Raw genomic sequence first — 20,981 nt, 5'->3', positions numbered from 1 at the left:
CAATGAGAATCAGTTAACGTCTCTTTAGTTTTTAAAGTTATAAAGCTTTGATTACACATACTGGATGTAATCTTCTTATATGCAAGAACTCAATGGTGTTTTAGTCTATCACTACACAGTACCAGCACTCAAGGGAACACAGGTAACCAAAAATACCTTCTCCTGCTCTTAAGTCTTATGGATAACCCCAAACCCACTCTTCAAGGGAAGAGGAGCTTCCAGCACAGCGTGCATGGCAGAATGGCATGGTTTTGCCCTCACCTGGTATGCAGTCCCTCCACGCTCATGTTCTCAGTCTGTTTTTGATGTGGTAATGGGTACCCTTTGTTCTGCAGGGATGCGTAGCTTTCCTGGCCCCACACTGAGGCAGGGTCCATTGAGGCAGCTTTCCTTTCCTGCTGCAGCGATGGCTGGCAGTTCTGCTCTTCAGACCTACAGCCATTCCCATTGATGGAGTCCTGCTGAATCATGGGCTTCATGATTCCTGAACAGAAGAAAGAATTCAAACCGTAACACTACAGGCGCACAGCCAAGCAGAAGTTTACAGCCTTAGGGCAGGTCATCTCGCTCTCCCTCCTGGATGGTAGATGAATGCACCCATGGAAACCTCCTTTTAAAAAAGAAAACTGAGATCAAGAGATATATAAAGAGGAAAGCAACTGCCTCAGAATGAAAGGGAAGCAAGGATCCCTAGGGCCGCTATTTAGAGCGGCTTTCATAGCCAAGCCTAAGCATAGCAATACAGAAATTCACTGGCTTGGGAGCAAGGAGCGGAAAGAGGGGGTAAGAAATACAAAATAACCACAAACATAAGGCACTGGTTTACTCATCCTACTGTTTACATGCCCATCTCTGGCAGATTAAATAAGAATTAACAAGTGCTAGGAGCATATAACCTGAGGCAGGACTTTTTGGCTTGTCCTACCTTTCTTTAGGAGATCTAATAAGGTTTTGTGAGTAAAACCATCTCCAGCCCACCGTTTCCCATCCTTCTCTACCACACCAGACCCTTCCCCTCCATTCCTGCGGGGGGTCTCTCCCTGCTATGAAATGAGAGCCCCCAGGCAGCACATGACTACATGTGGGGGTATTCTTAGGCATTCCCTATCCCACCCCAAACTCCAAGTACACATCCTAGTGCTGCCCATTCATCAGTCCCCTACCTCCCTTTTGACTCTTCCCAAACCATGGAGAGGGTCGACAACAGAAAGCAAGGATGAGAAGTCTAGGCCAAGGTAAGGTTGGTAATGCAGAAGACAGGATTTCAGGACGGCAAAGCAAATTGGGATAGCTCCACCCTCTCCAGGGGTCCTAAATTGCATCTCAGTAGCCAAAAACCCACCTTCTTGTCTGGCACAGCACTCCTTTGTGGCCTGAAACCTTAGGAAAGTGATCAGTCCTCAAGGCATTATACACCTGGGGACTAGTCAGAACCCAAAAGAACGTAGCTTGCTCTTTGCAATTAATTTTTCCAGGTTACTGAACGTAAAGGTCCTATCAACTCTCAGTCTCATGAATCCAAGTTCTAGGAAAAAGGCCACAGATATGGTCCGGAAACTGAGTCAGGATAGCACCAGAGAGTAAGAAAGCACAGAAAAAAAAACAAAAAACCCAACAACTTTACCTGAAGGATGAAGGGCCGAAGGGTAAAAATCCACAGGTGTGCGGCCCTGAGCCATACGAGGGTCCATGTAAGACGGCATCATCATCCAGCGAGGATCAAAGCCAAGCATCTGAGGGTGTGGCGGGTAGAACGTACGCTGAGGATGGGAATGGGACGGTGGAGGATAGACCTGCTGTTGCTGCCAGTGCTGCATCTTATACAGCTGCTCCTGGGTAGGCAGAAAAATGAGACAGGTTAGCACAGACCTCAAACATTTGAATATAGCAGGCCATGAATCATGAGTGCATTTTCTTTGGCCTAGGCCAGCTTGCACACAAGCTTGCACTGTAAACTCAAAAGAACCAAAGAACGTAGCATCTTTCCGCCTTGGGTAGGAGCAACAACAGATGTGGGCAGTTCACTACCAGGTTTGATAGGGAGCAGCCTGTGCTTCTTTAGATGCACACGTCAGCTCACGCTGAATTGCTCTCTTCTTCTCTCAACTATTCCTGATGCTGCTAGGTCAGAGCATTACATTTCACAGCAACACATTGGAGACACAGGAGATTTTTAACAGCATTTTTCTCTCAAACATAATTTATTAATCTGGTTCAAATACTGTAGATGCTGCTTCTCACTGGAGGAAATTTGATCACTTGATATTTAGTGCATATAGATAATACTATTAATACTAAAACTTATTAACCAGAGAGATTACATTAAAAGGGAAATAAGTTCAGTTAAGAGAACATTAAAATCTTTTAGTATTTCCTATGTATTATTCTGAGAGATGAAGCAACCATGAGGTCATCCTATTCTATTACCCTGACAGGGCAGGATACAATCCCCTGATAAAGGAACATAACATATATTTATCCGATTTAACATATGATCTTAGCCAAAAGTCCAGGTAGAAACTACACACAGAAGGAATTTTATATTCTGAGAAAAACCTTCAAAATGTAAAAAAAACAATTAAAACAAGTTATATTTATTCGTCAAACTTGACTCAATTTAAAAACAAAACCAAAAATTATATTTACAAAGTTTACCAGATGCTGCAAATGTTTATTAAAAGGTCAGCTCCCTTCTCTCACTGAACCCCTCATTGAAATCATCATGGAGTGTTTGTCACAGTATAAGAGTTTCCACTACAGCTTAGTATCCCAGAGCAAGATTACAACTTCTCTGCAGGATCCAGCATTAGGAGAAGAGAGGCTGGGAGGGACAATAACAAAAGCAATATGTATTTAAAGAGACAAATCTCTTTAATAATAAGCATCAGGAACATGGACACCAGCTAAGTAAGTTGTTTTTCTACAATGTGCTCTCAATTCCAAGTATGCTTAAGTGTGAAAGGCCTTTAAAAGATACCAAACACTACAATCTTGGGAATCTTTGCTTCTTGCTACTCAAATCATCAACAAGGAGAACATCAAAGGGAGCCTAACATTTCACTTAAACAGACTCCCTGATAACAAAGGCACTGAAGACTTCAGTTCATTTGTTCTAAACTAAATGACTAATACCAGGCAACCCGAGTCAGGATAATGGACAAAGTGACCCATCCCACAGCTGCAATAAAATCAGGCCACATCAAAGAGTTACATTTGAAAAGAGCAGGAGTACTTGTGGCACCTTAGAGACTAACCAGTTTATTTGAGCATGAGCTTTCGTGAGCTACAGCTCACTTCATCAGATACATCAGATGTATCTGATGAAGTGAGCTGTAGCTCACGAAAGCTCATGCTCAAATAAACTGGTTAGTCTCTAAGGTGCCACAAGTACTCCTTTTCTTTTTGCGAATACAGACTAACACGGCTGTTACTCTGAAACCTGTCATTTGAAAAGAGAGAACTTATTTTCCCTAGAAGCTAAGCCACTCCACCAACCTTATATGTAGGCCATTTCAGCAGCCGCATTTAGCCATTCTGTGGGATTCACACCATACTTCACTAGCCACAACTAACACCATATGTGCTATGCATACGACTGAATTATCCACTATAAAGACAAAAGTACTTTGGAAATATTGTCTAAATGACAGAGATGGAACCTTCCAGGCTAGCCAGTGCATTCTATTTCCTCCATGGAGACAACCAGATGAGAAAGAAACAAGTCACAAAGCCCTAAAGTTCTGACCCTGACACAACACCACGGCAACAGGGAATGCCTTCCTCACCATTCAAATCTGTCACACTGCAGGAGAGAGATAAGGTGGGTGAGGTAATATCTTTTATCGGACCAACCTCTGTTAGCGAAAGAGAGAAGATCTGGAGTTACACAGAGCTCGTCTTCAGATCTGAGAAAGGTACTTAGTGCCACTGCAATGGAGTCAGCTTCTCGTTCCAGCTCACAGCATGAGCTGTGTATTGGGAGATTCTGCAGAAGGAATGAATCCTCTTCTTCCAGCCCATGAAGCAAAGCAAGGCTGCAGTAGCCACTGTGACTTCCATATAGCTAGGGAATGGAATGGTCTGGGAACCTACGTAGTCATGGCCCTGCTTTTAACATGACTGCACCTAAATACCCTTTGAACTCTGGTCTCATTCTTCATATTGTTTTTATAATTCAAAAAGGAGGCCAGCCAAATAGTTTAGGCCCAGGAGTTAGGCCCTGATTAAGGTTGCACTGAACCAAAATACAAACAGAAAAGACAGGATATTTTAAACAACAAAATAAAATAGGTGTTGGCATTTTAACAGCCATATATAAATAAATTTGAGCAGTTATTGTGGTGATTTTCCATATGAATATTACCCCCCTAAGGGCTTGATCTTGAAAATATTTCCATCCATCTTTGGTCTTGTCTTCACTAATGCGTTCACTTCAAGTGCTGCTCCTAATCTGACTCCCATCCGCAAACAAGAATCTCTAGCTAGAGTTAAGTGATGCTCTCTACACTCGAGCTAGCTAGCCTGTCAGGAGATACAGGTGGAAGCTTGAGTGCTCGAGCTAGGAACACAGGGGGGATACAGCTACTCTTTGCTGCATATCTGATCACTCTGTGTTGCTGTTCTGAGGTGTGGTTACTCTCACTTAAGTTAGGCTGCCCAAGTGTAGATAACCTGAGCCAAATCTGCAGTGAAAACAAGCCTGTAGGGCTTTATATTGCTGTCCATCACCATTGTACTGTATCCATCTGTTGTCTCTTGTCTTATACTTAGTCTGTAAGCCCCCTGGGGCAGGGACCGTCTTTGTGTTTTGTGGTTCGTACAGAGCCTAGTATAATGGGGTCCAGTAATACAAATAATAAATAGGAGTAGTATTTGAGCACCTTCCATGTAAAATCAATAGCAACAGCGAAGTGCCCAGTGAACTTAAAGGAACCACCGGCACTTCTCCCTTTTCACAAAATAAAAACCTCTTCTTAGGTTATGAATTTTAAGATTGTATTAATTTCTTTTTTATTGCTGTTGGTAGGGGTTAGGGGCTGAAAAGCATGTCAGTGCTGTGAACGATTCCTACCAGAAAGAATGCTGACATCTGACTTCTATGGGGACCACCTACTGGAGGTGAGCAAAGTACTACACCCAGCATGAAGTGTTTGCAGAAGAAGCTGGTTGAGGTTTAAAAGCTGCTTTCTTCCCGCCTTAGTGCGGAAGTAACCAAACAGGAAAGATGACTATTCTTAGCTTTACATTTATCTATTGCACTGGAATCTTGAAAAAAAAAATTAACAAAATAAAGTTTATGGCAGCAGGTTGTATCCTCATTTTTGACTGCAACATCCCTAATGGAATAGCAAGCAGTACAAAGAGATGAGAACCACAAGTGAAACTAACCTATTTATACTAGCCACACAAAAGTTGAAAAATAAAGCAAGACTTTTAAAAAAAATATTCTTCCAGTGGTAATAATTCAAGATGTTATTGGTATGACAGGGAGGACATTTAGAAATATTGGATTTTGAGCTTGACAGCCTCCATTTTATATAAAGTAACTGTAGCAACCGTTAGTGCTGAATCTTTTGAGTCTCCAAAATACCTATCTACCACAATAATAATTATGGGGTAACATGGCACTGAAGAGTAATTATTAAAACCCCAAGCTAAACAACAGGGCTATATTAATTTAGTCATATAATTAGGCTTGGCAGAATTCAATTTTTATTTTTTAATAATTTTGATGGAAAAACATCAATGTTGATATTAAGCATTTTTTCAATTTTTATCAAATTAAATTTGCATAGTCACAAGAAATTATGAGGGCATCAGACAATTACTGAATGACAGCAGATGAGATTCAAAAAGTAAAAAGCTTTATAACCGTTAAAACACAAAATTGTCAACATAACGTTAAAATATCCTTAAGCTGGTTCTCAGTCATTTTTCTTACCTTTCCTATCTGTACATTTCACATATTGTATATTTTCTTGCCAGTTTGTGTGTGTGTTGTGTGTTTGTGTACGGTGAAATCAATTTTTACCGAGATTTACCAATAAAAAATATAATCCTTCCAAGCCCAGATATAATTTACCCTTTTTGCAACCATAGATGCTCCCCGTGAGACCGATGCACAAATGGCTACGCTGAGAAGGATTACAACGAACACCTAATCATACCAAGCCTGGATGCATTCTTGTAGTGCTGCTCACACAGAAGTGGCTAGCAACAGTTATAAAGGAGAGGTGGGGAAATCATAGTTATAGACCAATCCAGGCTGGGCAGGGCACTGATGAACATTCTGTAATGAAATGAAAACTTAAAACCAACTACACGCTTAAAATTCAAACAAATAAGGTTCACTGAAGGAGCCAATACAGGACAAAAGGGATGGGGGCGGAGTAATAGAAGGCAGGTAGCAGGCAAGCTGAAAACACCATCTTTACACAGAACAGGGAGGTGGAGGACTGAGACACATTCCAGTTCCACACCCCTGAAACCCATTTGAGGCAGGGCATAATCACCTGCCAACCAAAGATGCAACAGTGGGCTCTTCTAGAAAGCAGCCAGCTGACCACACCCTCCAGAAAAGGGTACAGAGCGAGGGACTCTCAGTAGATGTACTGCATATTAGAGTCCAAGTCTACTAAGAAAATAAACCTATTGCACAAGGGTCTGCCCCCCCTGCAGCCTCCTTTATTTCCCCTTCCATGCATGCCTGGGCCTGTTAGCACCCACCCATTCCCTAGGGAGCGGAGATATCGCTGACATACATCTTGGTTAGTGGGAGTTAGGGGAGATGTTCACAAAAGGCCTGATCCAGCAAAGTGCTAAGCACACTTTGATCCCACTGGAGGCAATGGAAGCCAAGGGTGAAAAGCACCATGCTGGATCGGGCCCACAGTGGCAGCACTGCATGGATACGAGAAGACCCCACTGCTGCACCTTTAATTTTGGCCATGGGAAGAGGAACCCACCCCTGTGTATTTGATTCAGATGATCCTGGCAACAATCTTACAACCCAGAGCTCCGTTTTAAAAACTACATAACCCTAAATTGATACTGCCAGGAGGCAACAAGACAAATTTAGCATACAAGCCAACACTTCACACATCACTGTATAGTTCTATTCTTTAAAGTGAATGGCAGAGACAAAGGGGCAAATCCTGCTCTCCCACCCACAGAAGCCTGTAGATGTAGGACTGGAAAACATGTCTTACAGTGAAAGGCTCAAGGAGCTCATTTTATTTAGGTTTCAGAGTGGTAGCTGTGTTAGTCTGTATCAGCAAAAACAACGAGGAGTCCTTGTGGCACCTCAGAGACTAACACATTTATTTGGGCATAAGCTTTGGTGGGCTAGAACCCACTTCATCAGATGCATGGAGTGGAAAATACAGGAGCAGGTATAAATACATGAAAAGATGGGAGTTGCCTTACCAAGTGTGTGGTCAATCTAACTAGACAATTCAATTAACAGCAGAATACCGAGGGAGGAAAAATAACTTTTGTGGTGGTAATGAGAGTGGCCCATTTCAAACAGTTGACAAGAAGGTGTGAGTAACAGAAAGGGGAAATTAGTTTGGGGGAAATTAGGTTTAAGTTTTGTAATGACCTGTTTAGTTTAACAAAGAGAAGGTTACGGGGTGACTTGATCACAGACTGTAGTACCTACACGAGGAACAAAAATTTCATAATAATGGGCTTTTCAATCTAGCAGATAAAGGTCTAAAATATCCAATGGCTGGAAGTTGAAGCTAGGCTCATTCGACTAGAAATAAGGCTTTATTTATTTATTTTTAAACAGTGAGGGTAATTAACCACTGGAACAATTTTCCAAGGGTTGTGATGGATTCTCCATCATTGGAAATTTTACATTAAGACTAATCAGGAAAAGTCCCATGGACTGCAGGATGTCATACTGGAACTAGATAATCACAATGGTCTCTTCCAGCCTTATAATCTCAGAAGCTACAAACAAGGGCATGAAAGATGTGTGCAGTCTACACAGAAAGTCTATGTCTCCAAGTACAGTTCCGTAGGGGATTCTTGTGTCCAAGCATGCTGCAGAGCAGAGCTGGGAGGAAGATTCCTGTTTCCCACCCCTTGGACCTCCCTAGCACAAAGCCTGATTACTTGGTGCTGAGCATAAGATCTGGCCCCAAATAAACAACAATATTTGAAGGGGGTGGAAGAGAGAGAGAGTGTGTGTGTTTGGGGAGGGGGGGAAGGAGGAGCTCTCAGACCTCTTACCTGTTGCTGCTGCTGCCTCTGGAATCTTGGAGGAAGTGATTTCTGGTATTTGTTGAACTCTTGTGCTGGGGATGTGACTTCTCTAATCTCCTCCTCACTGCTGCTTTGGGCAGCTACAGTTGTGACTGTGGTTTCCTCTTCTAGATAACCAACAGAGACATCCTGTGCATGAAATTCAGAAGTAGCTGGGGGGGATGAAAACAAGATTCGATTCAGTTCTGCTGCCCACAAGAATAGCCTACATTATAAAGCAGCTAGCTTAGGCTACCTGTGAGAACACTGCACATACATTGTGATTGTATTACACAGGTGAACTCGCCATTCCACTCTCATTATTATGCTCTACCATATGTACAGTATTTCAGCTGCTATCTTCCTTAGACTGCCCTAAAGATCATTCCATTTTCTTTGCTCTGCCCACACATCCGTCGTACCGAGACCTTCCAATGCTACATTATCCTTCTGACCATGGAGAAATGAACAATAATCCATTTTGAGCCCAATGCCACGCCTTATATTGGCCACAAGGGTCATTTTAATGACAAGGCGCTTGCCCTCTGCCCTTATGATTCAAATACACTTTTTAGAATTTTTTAACCCTTGGTGGAGCAAGAGGCAGAGCTCTCGAGCACAGATCTCCTGCAGGACGCACAGGACACTGCCACTAATCATCCAGTTGGCCTTTCCACATTAACTAAATGAGGAGTCAATGCTGACACTGGGAGTCAAGATCCCCTATTCCGTGCATTAATTTTTATGCAGGAGATTATAACCCCTTCATCATTATTTAAGTTACACTAGCAACCAGAGGCCCCTGTCACAACAGAGCCCCACTGCACGCACACACAGCAAGTGCCCACACTGCCCCTAAAAGCGTATGTGCTAAGGCCCCAATCCTACACATACACTGAACTCAATGACCCTACTCTCAAGTTACGATGCACATAAGTGATTTCAGGACTGGGTCCTAAATTAACACAAGGAAAAAGCGGTTACTCACCTTCTCGTAACTGTTGTTCTTCGAGATGTGTTGTTTATGTCCATTCCAACCAGGTGTGCACGCGCTGCATGCATGACAGCTGGAAGATTTTTCCCCTAACAGTATCCGTAGGGTCGGCCTGGGCGTCCCTGGGAGTCGCAACCCTCATGAAGCTCAATATAGTGCCCAGCCGAGCGGACCCCCCTTCAGTTCCTTCTTGCTGGCTACTCCGACAGCAGGGCAGGCATTGGAATGGACATGAACAACACATCTTGAAGAACAACAGTTACGAGAAGGTGAGTAACGTTTTTTTCTTCTTCGAGTGCTTACTCATGTCAATTTCAATCAGGTGACTCCCAAGCCTAAGTTATGGAGGTGGGGTCGGAGTTGTTCACTGATTGGAGCACTGCTCTACTAAAGGCCATGTCATCTCTGGCCTGTTGGGTAATCGCATAATGCGCAATGAAAGTGTGTATGGAGGACCATTTCACTGCTCTGCATATTTCCTGGGTGGGAATCTGTGCCAGAAACGCTGCTGAAGAAGCCTGTGCCCTGGTGGAGTGCACAATGAGCAGAGGGACAGGCACCTCTGCCAGTTTGTAACACTCTCGGATGCAGGACGTGATCCACAAGGAAATCTGCTGAGAAGAGACAAAAAGACCTTTCATTCTGTCTGCCACAGCCACAAAAAGTAGGATGGACTTTCAGAACGGCTCTGCAGACATCCAACGTGTGAAGCCTCTGCTCCCTGCCGCCTGAGTGCAGCTTCGGATAGAACACCAGGAGGAAGATGTCCTGGTTCATGTGGAAATGGGAGACAAACTTCAGGAGGAAAGCCGGGTGGGACCTGAGCTGAATCTTGTTCTTATAGAACACTGTGTAAGGAGGCTCTGATGTTAGGGCCCTGAGCTTAGACACCCTCCTGGCTGAAGTTATCACTACCAGAAACAGCACCTTGTAGAGAAGGAGAGCAGGGAGCACGTCGCAGTTCAAAGGGCAGTCTCATGAGTCTGGAAAGGACCAGGCTGAGATCCCAGGCCAGGACCAGCTGTCAAACTAGCCGATATAGCCTGTTGAGACCTTTGAGGAAACGGCTGACCATAGGGTTGGCGAAGACCAACCGGCCCTCTGCACCTGGATGGAAGGCAGAGATGGCGGCCAACTGAACCCTTATTGATGACATGGACAGTCCCTGCTTCTTGAGATGGAGAAGGTAGCCCGATTTGAGTGGAACAGAGGCGAGGATGAATGATGCTGTGCTGACCAGATTGAGAATCTCTTCCACTTGACAAGATAAGTAGTCCTGGTGGAGGGTTTCCTACTGCCAAGGAGGACTTGTCTAACAGGGTCCGAGCAGGAAAGCTCCACCAGGTTTAGCCACGGAGCTTCCACGCTGTGAGGTGCAACAACTTGAGGTTCGGATGCTGGAGACAGCCATGATCCTAAGTTATCAAGTCCAGGAAGAGCGGCAAAGTGACTGGGGCTTCCACAGACATGTCCAGGAGCAATGTGTATCAATCTTGCTGGGGCCAGGGTGGAGCTATCAATATTACCACCACTCGATCCCTCCGTATCTTGAGGAGCACCTTGTGAACGAAAAGGGTAGGCTGGAACGCGTATAGGAGAGCCCTGGAGCGGCCCTTGATCAGCCAGTTGTCGAGGTACAGGAAAACCTGTACCCGGCACCTGCACAGAAATGCTGCCACGACTGCCATGCATTTGGTGAATACTCGAGGCACCGCTGACAGGCCAAACGGGAGGACTGTGAACTGGAAGTGGTTGTTGTCCACAACAAACCTAAGGTATTTTCTGTGGGACTGTGTGATTGCTATATGAAAGTACACATCCTTCAAGTTGAGGGCGGCATACCAGTCCCCTGGATCCAAGGAAGGGATGATGGAGGCCAAGGAGACCATGCAGAACTTGAGTTTCTTCATGAACTTGTTGAAATCTCGCAGATCTAGGATGGGCCTGTGCCTGCCTTTGGCTTTCGGTATTAGGAAATACCGGGAATAGAAGCCCTTGCCCATCTGCGCCTGAGGAACCTCTTTCACTGCCCACAGCGAGAGGAGCGATTGCACCTCCTATATGAGGAGTTGCTCGTGAGAAGGGTTCTGGAGACGGACAGGGAAGGAGGGTGGAAGGGCAGAGATCGTCGACATCAGTGAGGCTGCCGGATGGGTCCCCTGCAGCAGTGCGGAGGGCGTGTGGGGAGGCCCAAAGGACACCAAGGCCACCGAAGCCAGTCTGGAATCTTGGCTCAGGGGATAGGCCCAGGGTGTCCAGAAAGGCCACTGAGGAGTCTGACACTGTCCCGGCCCCTGTGCTGGGTAGGGCCGTCGGTCATGGTGGGAGCGGGATCTTCTACTCCTACTGGAGCGTGATGACTCCACTTCCGACTCCGAGGTCTCCAACTGTGAAGACCAAGGATGAGCGGAGCCACTCAGCACCGGCGAGCAATGCCAACTGGGGGACCGGAGTGGCTTCCCCTCACCGCCGCTTGCCCACAGAGTGGACTGGGCCAGGAACCGGTGCCAGCAACCTCTCCCGCCTTGGAGGGGAAGGTGGCACTGTCAGTACCACTGTCTGATGCCACCTCAAACACTTCTGATATAGATAGAAGGTGTAGGTCCTCGTGGTGGCGGACTGGCAAGTAGTGTGGGTCCGGACTCAACTGGACCCTCCTGGGGCAGGAGTTGATGGAGGCCCCACCAATTGGACGCCTGATGTGGGCTTGCTGGCCACCTGGTCTTTAGTCCTGGTCGGGGAACGCCCTCTATCAGACCTTCTTTCTTTTATGGAGCACCAGGGAATGAGACCGGTGCCTGACTGATGCCTGGGACCTGTGCATGGAACCGTGGTGACGCCGAGGGTCCTTAGAGGAGAGGAACCACCCCCAAAGGAAACTTATGAGAGAAAACTATCTATACTAACTAAACTAAACTACACACACACACACACGATACTGCGAAGCACGCACTTGCCGAAGCAAGAGCAATGGGGAGTTCCAGCTAGCCATCACAGGCAATGAGGAACTGAAGAGGGGTCAGGTCGGGTGGGCAATATACTGAGCACCATGAGGGCACAACTCCAGGGGTTATCCAGGCTGACCCTACTGATACTGCTAGGGGAATGCACACCTGATTGGAATGGACATGAACAAGCACTCAAAGAAGAATTATTTTTATTGTGGGAATAAAACGAAAAGAAACGAGACTAAGACCCAACACTTGATATAAACAAAAAATAAGACTCTGCTAGCTGAGCGAGTTCAGACTGCTGCATTACTGCTTTAGCGCAGGTACATACACAGCATCCCCTTGTCGAGAGCCAAGCAGCACAGTCCCACTGCTTTTCATGTGTATTTAAGGACCTACTTAAGTGTCACTGGTTGCATCAAATCTCATCTTAAATTAATTTGTTTCAAATTAAGCTCTGAAAAAGCATACCATCCAAATTCAAACAGTTTTTCTAAACATTTCCTGCAGTATTTGCACCCTAAATATTGCAGTGTTGTATTAAAGCATGAAAACCTGAAAGCAAAATTGACTATATAGACAAAAATGGAATTTGAAACTTTGTTCTCATCTAAATTGAAAGACAAGTAAATAGAGGGCATAAGTAAATCAGACTGTAAAAATTCTGTCTAACCAAGTAAGGTGTTGTTTGTAACTTTGATAAGGAAATTGGGGTAGTAGGGTTTTTTGTCTTTTTAATACAGTTTTTAATCAACTGTGTCCCTTTAAAGGAGGCCCTAGGCTATTGTCCCAAAATAAATGTTCTTTAGAAAACTAGAAAAAATTGATCCCATATGAGGTGACTCAAAGCAGTCTACAACCACTTTCTTTGCCCGCCCAGTACACGTAGTTACATCCTTGCCTGGCTGAAAGGGGTCAATTATGATAATATAAAAGCAACTTTTATGAAGCAAGATAAGTAACATTTCCCTACCTCTACGGAACGTATGACCATTCTCCTGAGCCACCTTCTTTTCCACACTTGGGGGTTTCAGATCTTCATTCTCCACATGTTTCTGGGTCTCTCCTGTTTTCTGAGCCAGTTTGCATTTCTGATCCAGCTGCTTGAGTTTGGCAGCACAGGCAGCCAGGCGTTCCTCTCTGGCTCGTCGTTCTTCCTCCTCACGTCGCCTCCTGGCTCGCTCAACAGCTTCCGAGATCTCAGAGTGGACAAACTTCTGTCTCAGGGGAACTTTTTCTTCTTTATCCTCCAAGGACTGCTGTCTGAGAATACATCCCAGTGGGGGCTTCTGCCAAAGGAAGGAATACCCCACTGAGCATCATCTGAAAACACTAGCCTCATGCAGCTTGACCTTTTTAATCCCACACAAGGTACAACCCCGCCACTCCACCTACAGAGAGCTTCTTAGCTGAGAGTATGTCCATGATCCCATTTGGTTCAGTCTTAAATTTGGTTCAGTCCAAATGATTAGGAGCAGAGTTGGTAGGCTCAAAAAAATATCCTCTCCCAGTCTTCCAGGCAGTTCTGATGTTATGATTAGCTGCTCAATAACTACTCATGCTTTACTCAGATTTCATTTTGTCACAATGGGTACTTCGAGCTAGACTGCTGTTAGTATAATTCAACATTGCTTCTGAAGCAGAGTAATTTGTTACATCAAGCATCCTGTCAGCACAAGCCAATCTGTGCAAGGTCAACATACCTGATATTCTGATGCAGGGGTCCAGCCATTCAGCTTCCTTGAAGGTTGCTGGGGGCCTTGCACCTTGAGGACTGACCGAGACAAACCAACTGGGTCACCCCAGTTCTTTCCTTCCTCCAGGGTGTGTTTAATATCTGCACTGTCTGCAGAGCTCAGGGACAGCTGTCGCTGCCTTCTGGGGTCCCAGCTGTTCCTGTTGTATAAATGCCATTGATATTACCATTTCCAAATAAGCTCAAAACACATTTTCAACTCATTCGTCAAGCCATAAGAAGGCTTGTTATAGAAGCTACAATACAATGGAAAGCAGGACTAGAGAATCTAACAACAAAAATACTTGACACATATATTAGGCTTTTCATCCATAGATCTCAGAACACTTTGTAAAGATGTGTAAGTATTATCGTCACCATTTTACAGGTGGAAGAAATGAGGTACACAAAGATGAAGTAACTTGCCCAAGGTCACAAGGCTGGTCAATGGCATAACAAGGAACAGAACACAGGTCTCCTGGGACCCAGTCACATGCCCTATCTATGCCACAAAGCTGTTTCAATGTAGATTTTGAAAAGTGGAATCCATGAGGTTATACCATAAAGTTGGGGGGAGAGGGGGCGGGTTTTAAGCCTTTGCTCTTGATGATTAGAACAAATTTTAAGTAGCTCATGATAATTTTTACACATTGAAACAGAAACCAGAGGTATGAATGCCGCATCAATGGAATCTCAGACAGACACCTCTTACCATTTCTGTCTTCCATCTTTAAGAGCTTCTTCCTCTTCCTCATCTTCGCTAAACTTCAGTTTCTCGGAGTAATCCACTTCATCGTGTATGCCTATGGTGGCAGGAGTGAAGAAAGGATACATCAAAGGAAAGAAAGAGGCCCTATAACAAACTGAAAAGCATCGTGAGCTGCACCGCTCTTTAGGCATAAACCAGACACAATTTAGAAAAACTGAGTGTCCAAGCACAGCACCATTATCAGGACCACTGAAAACAAGCAGCGTAGGTATTGACCACACATCTCCATAGCAGGGCAGACTTCAGAAGACTGGTAGCATGCATTACAGACAGGGAGGAAGCAAACTGAGATGACGCATCCTGTGCATGAGATCATACATAGCTAGACTTCAGCTGCATGCACTGAGATGATGGGACTCTCAGGATTTGGGGCAAACTTTGACTCAGTCTCTTCCCAGAAGGGAAGATCAGCTCCAGCCTCTCCCTTTCTGTTACATGGCGTTATCAAGCTTGTGAATCCTCAGATCCAGTTCCTTGGGTAGAGCATGATGGGAGGACCTGAAGGATCTATTGAACCATCATTTACACCACTAGTAGCTGCCAGATTGCATAGAACACTCTCCTCTTTTGTGTGGAGGGCGGGGGAGCACGGGAATAAGCTACCAGAATAGTGTCTTTGGGGATGGAGGGGTTAGCAGTTCATTCTCTTCACTCCGTGGGTGGTTACAGCTTGCTCGACGCAAGAGGATAATGGCACTTTACCTGCCCAACCATCATCTGCATCAGTGTCAAGTTCATCCAGCTCCTTCAAGTTTTCTGCATTGATAATGGTGGGCCGGGGAGCCCGCTCTCCTTGCTGCCGAACCGGACGAGCTGGGCGAGATACCCCAGGTCTATTCTCTTTTCTATATGGTGAGACAAAAAGAGATTGCTGTTAAAAGAGAAGGGTGGAAAGCGCAGGGAATCTATGTGCCTTCAGTTTATAACAATGCACCAGGTTAAGCTACATTGTGTGTTGCACGCTTACACAGCGAGCCTACAAACAACTATTATTGCCCTTTAAATCCTCCCTCCCCTGCCCTCATTGTTTATTATGGAGCCTCCAATAGCCCCTCCCTGAAGCCTATAGGTCACAGACACCATCCTTATGACCTAGAATTGGACAGGATTCCTTTTGAGGTTCTTCTGCTCCTTGAACAATGTGCAGGACTCCCTCACCCTCTAGAAGCTCAGCTTCCTGCCTTTGTAACACTCCCAGACCCTGCTGCAGAGGAAGCAAAACACTGAGGCTTTATGTGAAGCCAGGCATACAGCTTTATCCACCAGGGTGGCTCATTCATAAGATTCTTGCAAAAGATAAGGAACTTATCCTATATTAATTTTCCTCTGCAAGTTAGTCAGTTCTGGAGGCCTTACCCATCTTGGTCATTCATCTGGTATTGTCTGAAAGGGACACGGGGCTCAAGCCGAAGCTGAGGAAGGGGGTAAGACCCACGGTCCAGTGATCCAGGGACCTCAGATGACTGCTGTGGACACATCTGAAACAGAACAATGATAAACATTGTGGTTTTAAAGTGCCAAGAAAAAAATATTCAAACTATATTACAAGGGCCTTTTAGTGCTGGGGTTGGGAAGGGAGGGAGAACATTTCAGATTTATCTGATTGGCAGGCTTGGTGTCATCTTGGACACCATTCTTTATGGTGCCAGTTGAGAGGTAATGAGGCTTTTCAGCGGGCACAGACATTTCTTTCTGAATGGAGGGGATCAGTGTTGCATTACTGTTAGCTACTAAGGACAAATGGCAGAGAAATCTACAAGATGGGAATGGAAAGACAAATAAGGGAAGAGATCTCAGCTGTCCCAGAGCAATACCTGGGAGGGGAGGGTCTGGAAATTTAGTGCCTCTGCTAGCAGAGTCAAACATAACATTTTCCCCCCTCATACACTATTAATTCCTTTAGGTGGGAACGGTGACACCCCACAATCAGGGAGAAAGAGACGTGATACAGAGCTTGTGGGAGCGGAGAGACTCACAAAAGCAGGTAGCATGTCATGGTACGTAGGCGGATGATACGCATTTCCCATGAACTGCGAAGCCCCTTTACGTATAGGCTGAGCCGGGCGGAGAGAGGGCTCCTTAGGGTCGCTGGCACTCGCTGAGGAGGGGGCTCCATCTCCTGCGCTAGAGGTCTTGCTGCCCGGCTCAGGAGGGGAGGCGGTCAGAGATGTGGCAGAGGTAATGTTCCTCCCACCGCCCTCCCTCCAACTTGTGACATCTGAAAATGAAATAATATATGTGTGAGAGTGTGTGGGGGCACATGTAGACGGTCATCAAGCAAAGTGTTTCCAGACTCAGAATAACCTGGTGGCTTCGTAATTAAAGTCAGAGGAGAGAAAGAACAAATCAATGAAAAATGTACAGACATTTCATAGAAGAGACTGGTAGCATCCACTGTTACTAAGGAATTGCTGCAGCAGTGGCTGTGCAAACTTACACATGCACCTAGCTGTCAGTGCGCCCAAATAATGACCTACAACATCTCTGCTATCCCAATAGTGGGTATTTCCTATCAAAAGTACTGCTACAGTTACGTGATAGTTTGTGCTAGGGACAAATGTTCATTAGGGAACAGAACTGATACAACCAAACATATTTCATTTGTGTCCCACTGCCCAACATAACTGTCTTCCCTCACACAAAGAGCAATTTTAAAGTCATTATTAGGCAGATGACAGTAAATATTCAGCTGCCTGTCCTGCAGAACTCAGGTACCCAATTTCAGCCCCAAGATTCTGTCGTTATTTGCTGAGCCAAGCAGACCATAGAGGCTTGTAGGACTGACAGACAACATGGAAGAGGAGGCATTTGAAACTACTGCAGACTGGCCTGATGGCCATTTCTCCAAAGTGATCTAAAGGGTTGTGGCTGGCTGGCAGGAAAGCAATATGCTGACATTAACTTACTCTGGGGGCGGAGGCTTGGTCCTGGCCCATACGACAGATCTAAGGCGCCCTTTTCTTTGCCAACCTTGTCCTGCTCGCCAGCTGCTTTCAGCGTCGGAAATTCCTCGGGAGAGAAGGATAACAGTCGGCTTGAGGCCCTTGAACCTGTCGAGGAAATAAGAGCACAACTCAGATAGAACAAGGCTTTTCTGCCCTGCAACAGCCCTGCCTCATTTGTGATCACCTAGGAACCAACCATAGCACAAAAACGTTTCTCAAGAAAATCTCGGTTTCTAGCACAAACACAAATTATTGCCTGTCTCAGCATTTGCTAACTAGTTAATGACATGCCTGGCTGTGGCTAACATGACAACACACGTCCATACTGAAGTACCTAGCCACTAATAAGGCACGGGTTTCATTTAAATTGCTGTGTTCAACAAAACTAATTAAAGTTGTGCAGCTCCCTGATTATTTTTGTACAGTATGTTCATTCACACTGAACTGGAAATGAAAATGCAGCAAGCTCACTTCAGAAATGCTATGAAGCACTCAACATTTATATTCAGAATCCTACAACTTTTATTATTTGTCCACTGCAGAATTATGTTGTTATGCTCCCTGCAATGTTCTCTGTGAGAAGTTATAAATAAGTATCAAGTGTTACAATGTGGTATATACACTGCCCTCCTTCATAGCATTAAGATACAGATCACTGACCAAATCTGCCCGGCTTCAGTTGCTCTTCCTGGAGAGTTACCCTGCTGAGTTTCTAGCTATCATAAAATGCAACTCTAAGATGGTTTTTTGTTTGTTATAAAGATGTAATGGTGAACAGAAAGCAGTGCACCACAATTCATCCTAAACCCATTCGCAAAATTACACTGCGTAGAAGAAAACTGCCAGCATTACAACCATACACAATATTAAAAAACACTTAATCAGAAAGTCATTTTGCAACTAACGCACAGAAATCCTGAGCCTGTTGAGTAGTGTGTGCTTTGTTTTGATAACTGTTTCCTTGCACTAAAGGGGCACAGTCCAAATAAAAAGTCCATTTCAAAATTGTGTTACACACCCCACCTGTGTTTATTAAACACACCGGAAGATCTCTGCCATTTCTGCACCAAAGAGTGAAGCAAAATTGGCCTGTTTACTCAGTTTCACTTTCTGGAACTCATACATTAATTCAGTGCTGTTGTGTTCATGTTTCCAATAAAGGAAAGGATATGTCAATTAAAAACAAAAAAAAACAAAAAAACCCCAAAACCAATAAAAAAAGCCAAAACAAAATCCACCCTACCGTTTTCTTTACAATTTTTTTGAAAATCAGTTTAAAGAAAATATTTCTATCACTTTTTGTAAAAGCACAAAAAACATTTACAGACTACCAAAATTTAGCGCATAACCTATTTTAACAGTGTCCCTTTAAATTCTGGAGAGACTGTTTTAAAAAAATGTTACTTTGTAACATGTTCATAAATTTTGTTTCACAGCATAGGATCTTGCACGATCAAATTCGTAGTTCTTCATCCCATAGTTGAGAATCGTTTCCCAGTTTAAAAAGTTATACATAAAAAAGTACTATATGTAGCATTTCCAAACAAACATCTGGCAAAAGTTATCAGTCTTATAATGTACAACATGGGCTACAACTGAAACATGTATAGTACCAGAGTTCCTAGCTGTACTGCATTATTGCACTGATCTGTCTGAATAGTGAGACTTCTAATAGCATGAACAGCTAAGGTTGACTAGCATCTTTCAGGACAGATTTACATTATGACTCGGCAAGGGGGATGGGGAAGCAAGCTTTTCCCAAACAGATAATGCTGCACAACAGAAGGATTATTTGTGTGCCAGTACCAACGGCATGGAGCCTAATTCCCCAGCATGCACTGCACTGGGATAATTGCAATGCAGTGTAAACATCCTTCCCTGAAGATTCCTTTGGACAGGAAATACATACAGTTTCTGCATTCACACCCCAATTCATAACACACATACCGTATTACAGTACAGCAGATTTACAAAATTCTCCCCTTCCCCCAATGCTTCAACAAAAATGACATCTTTAAGGAAGACACAATAACTAAAATAAATGAGCAAATGGGCAAAGATCTCAATCCTTGTTAATACTGGAAACTGTTGCTTTAACTAGACTGTAAATGCAATTGCTCAAAGCAGTTGCAGAACAGGTGCAGAGGACAAGATGACCTAATAAGTCTTTGCAGCCTGATTTCTATGATTCAATTATCCTCTAAATAAGCTCTTCTTAGCCCTGCATGTAGCTCTTTCCGCAGGTTTAAGTAATGTATCTTAACAATGGCCTGATCTACACTGAGTTCTCAAAGCACATTAGCACTTTCTTAGAGGGCAATGTTTGACCACAGTTCTCTAGGAGATACTAATTTGGCCCACAGATTTAAAACCTACCCTACATGGGGTCCATATGGCAACAATCTCAAAGAAAGTGGCAATTAAAAAAAAAAGATACAAAGGTTAAATACGTATTTGTGCTGGTAGTCACTTTAGGCAAGTGTAAGTTTCTGCTTTGATGACTGAGGTTTGAGACAGCTTTCATAAGCTTGTTACATCCACTTTTGCATTCTAAATCTATTTAATTCTTTCGACACTCCCTGCAATTTTATTTGAAGAGCTAGTGGCTCCTGGTCTGTTAAAAGCTCAGTGCCACGGGCCTACTGCTATTCTTTCTGAGCCTTAAATATCAATATTCATGGCAACTACAACCTACATCCTGTATAAAAACAGCAATACTCCCAATCAAACTGAGATGCCAATTTAAGGAGTTAATTTTTCTGCTAAAAATGTTACCTTGGTTTCAGGATCCTCAGTCAAGCAGAAGCCATTAGGAGCATAGACAATAATGACCTCACTGTAGTTATACTAGTGCAAGTTTACCTATGTCTAGACAAGCCCTTAGACTGGGAGTGCATCATGGAAGAGACCTCATCCTGTGTATTAATAAAGCAGTGTACACGTACTTTGCTCCATTATTCATAATCATACTCACCACCTTCTTGTCCTGCTGGCTTTCCATTCAGCTGTGCCCATGACTTTGGTCCACCTGGCACTGAATTTGTACTCTGAAAAAAGAAAAAGATCAGGAGACCCTCGTGAAAGTTCCTCAGCTTCTGGGTGAAAGTAAAACAAGACAATGCTATCGTGGTCAGATCTCTGTATCAGCCAGATGTTACTAGATCCTGCTAGTGCCCCAACTGAGACCACCACCTCTTCCTCTCTGCAACTCCCCCACTCCAATCTATCCAAAATGCTGCAGTTAAAATCCTCTTCCTCGCTCCGACCCTGACATCTCCTGCTTTGGATACTTTCACTGGCTTCCCTGTCTATTTCTTCTGCCTGTTCCCCGTCTGTT

At 44.3% G+C, this 20,981-nt stretch overlaps 1 protein-coding gene across 6 annotated transcripts in view; it reads right to left on the bottom strand.

Annotated features, from left to right (window-relative positions):
* PRRC2B (proline rich coiled-coil 2B) overlaps positions 1-20,981 on the bottom strand; it is a 68,094-nt gene that overhangs the window by 26,485 nt on the left and 20,628 nt on the right. For all 6 annotated transcript variants that reach the window (XM_077836105.1, XM_077836104.1, XM_077836108.1 and 3 more), the window contains 11 exons: positions 20,619-20,691; positions 17,606-17,749; positions 16,676-16,917; positions 16,056-16,177; positions 15,402-15,544; positions 14,643-14,733; positions 13,899-14,091; positions 13,169-13,484; positions 8,239-8,423; positions 1,625-1,832; positions 262-484 (listed from right to left, as the gene is read on the bottom strand). In XM_077836105.1, coding sequence (XP_077692231.1) covers positions 262-484; positions 1,625-1,832; positions 8,239-8,423; positions 13,169-13,484; positions 13,899-14,091; positions 14,643-14,733; positions 15,402-15,544; positions 16,056-16,177; positions 16,676-16,917; positions 17,606-17,749; positions 20,619-20,691 — 1,940 coding nt within the window. The remainder of the gene's footprint in view (positions 1-261; positions 485-1,624; positions 1,833-8,238; positions 8,424-13,168; positions 13,485-13,898; positions 14,092-14,642; positions 14,734-15,401; positions 15,545-16,055; positions 16,178-16,675; positions 16,918-17,605; positions 17,750-20,618; positions 20,692-20,981) is intronic.

Source organism: Eretmochelys imbricata, chromosome 16 (genome assembly GCF_965152235.1).
Source record: "Eretmochelys imbricata isolate rEreImb1 chromosome 16, rEreImb1.hap1, whole genome shotgun sequence".
Lineage (NCBI taxonomy): Eukaryota > Metazoa > Chordata > Testudines > Cheloniidae > Eretmochelys > Eretmochelys imbricata.
Note: the sequence above shows the minus strand (reverse complement) of the source record. Positions and strands in the feature narration are given on the sequence as shown.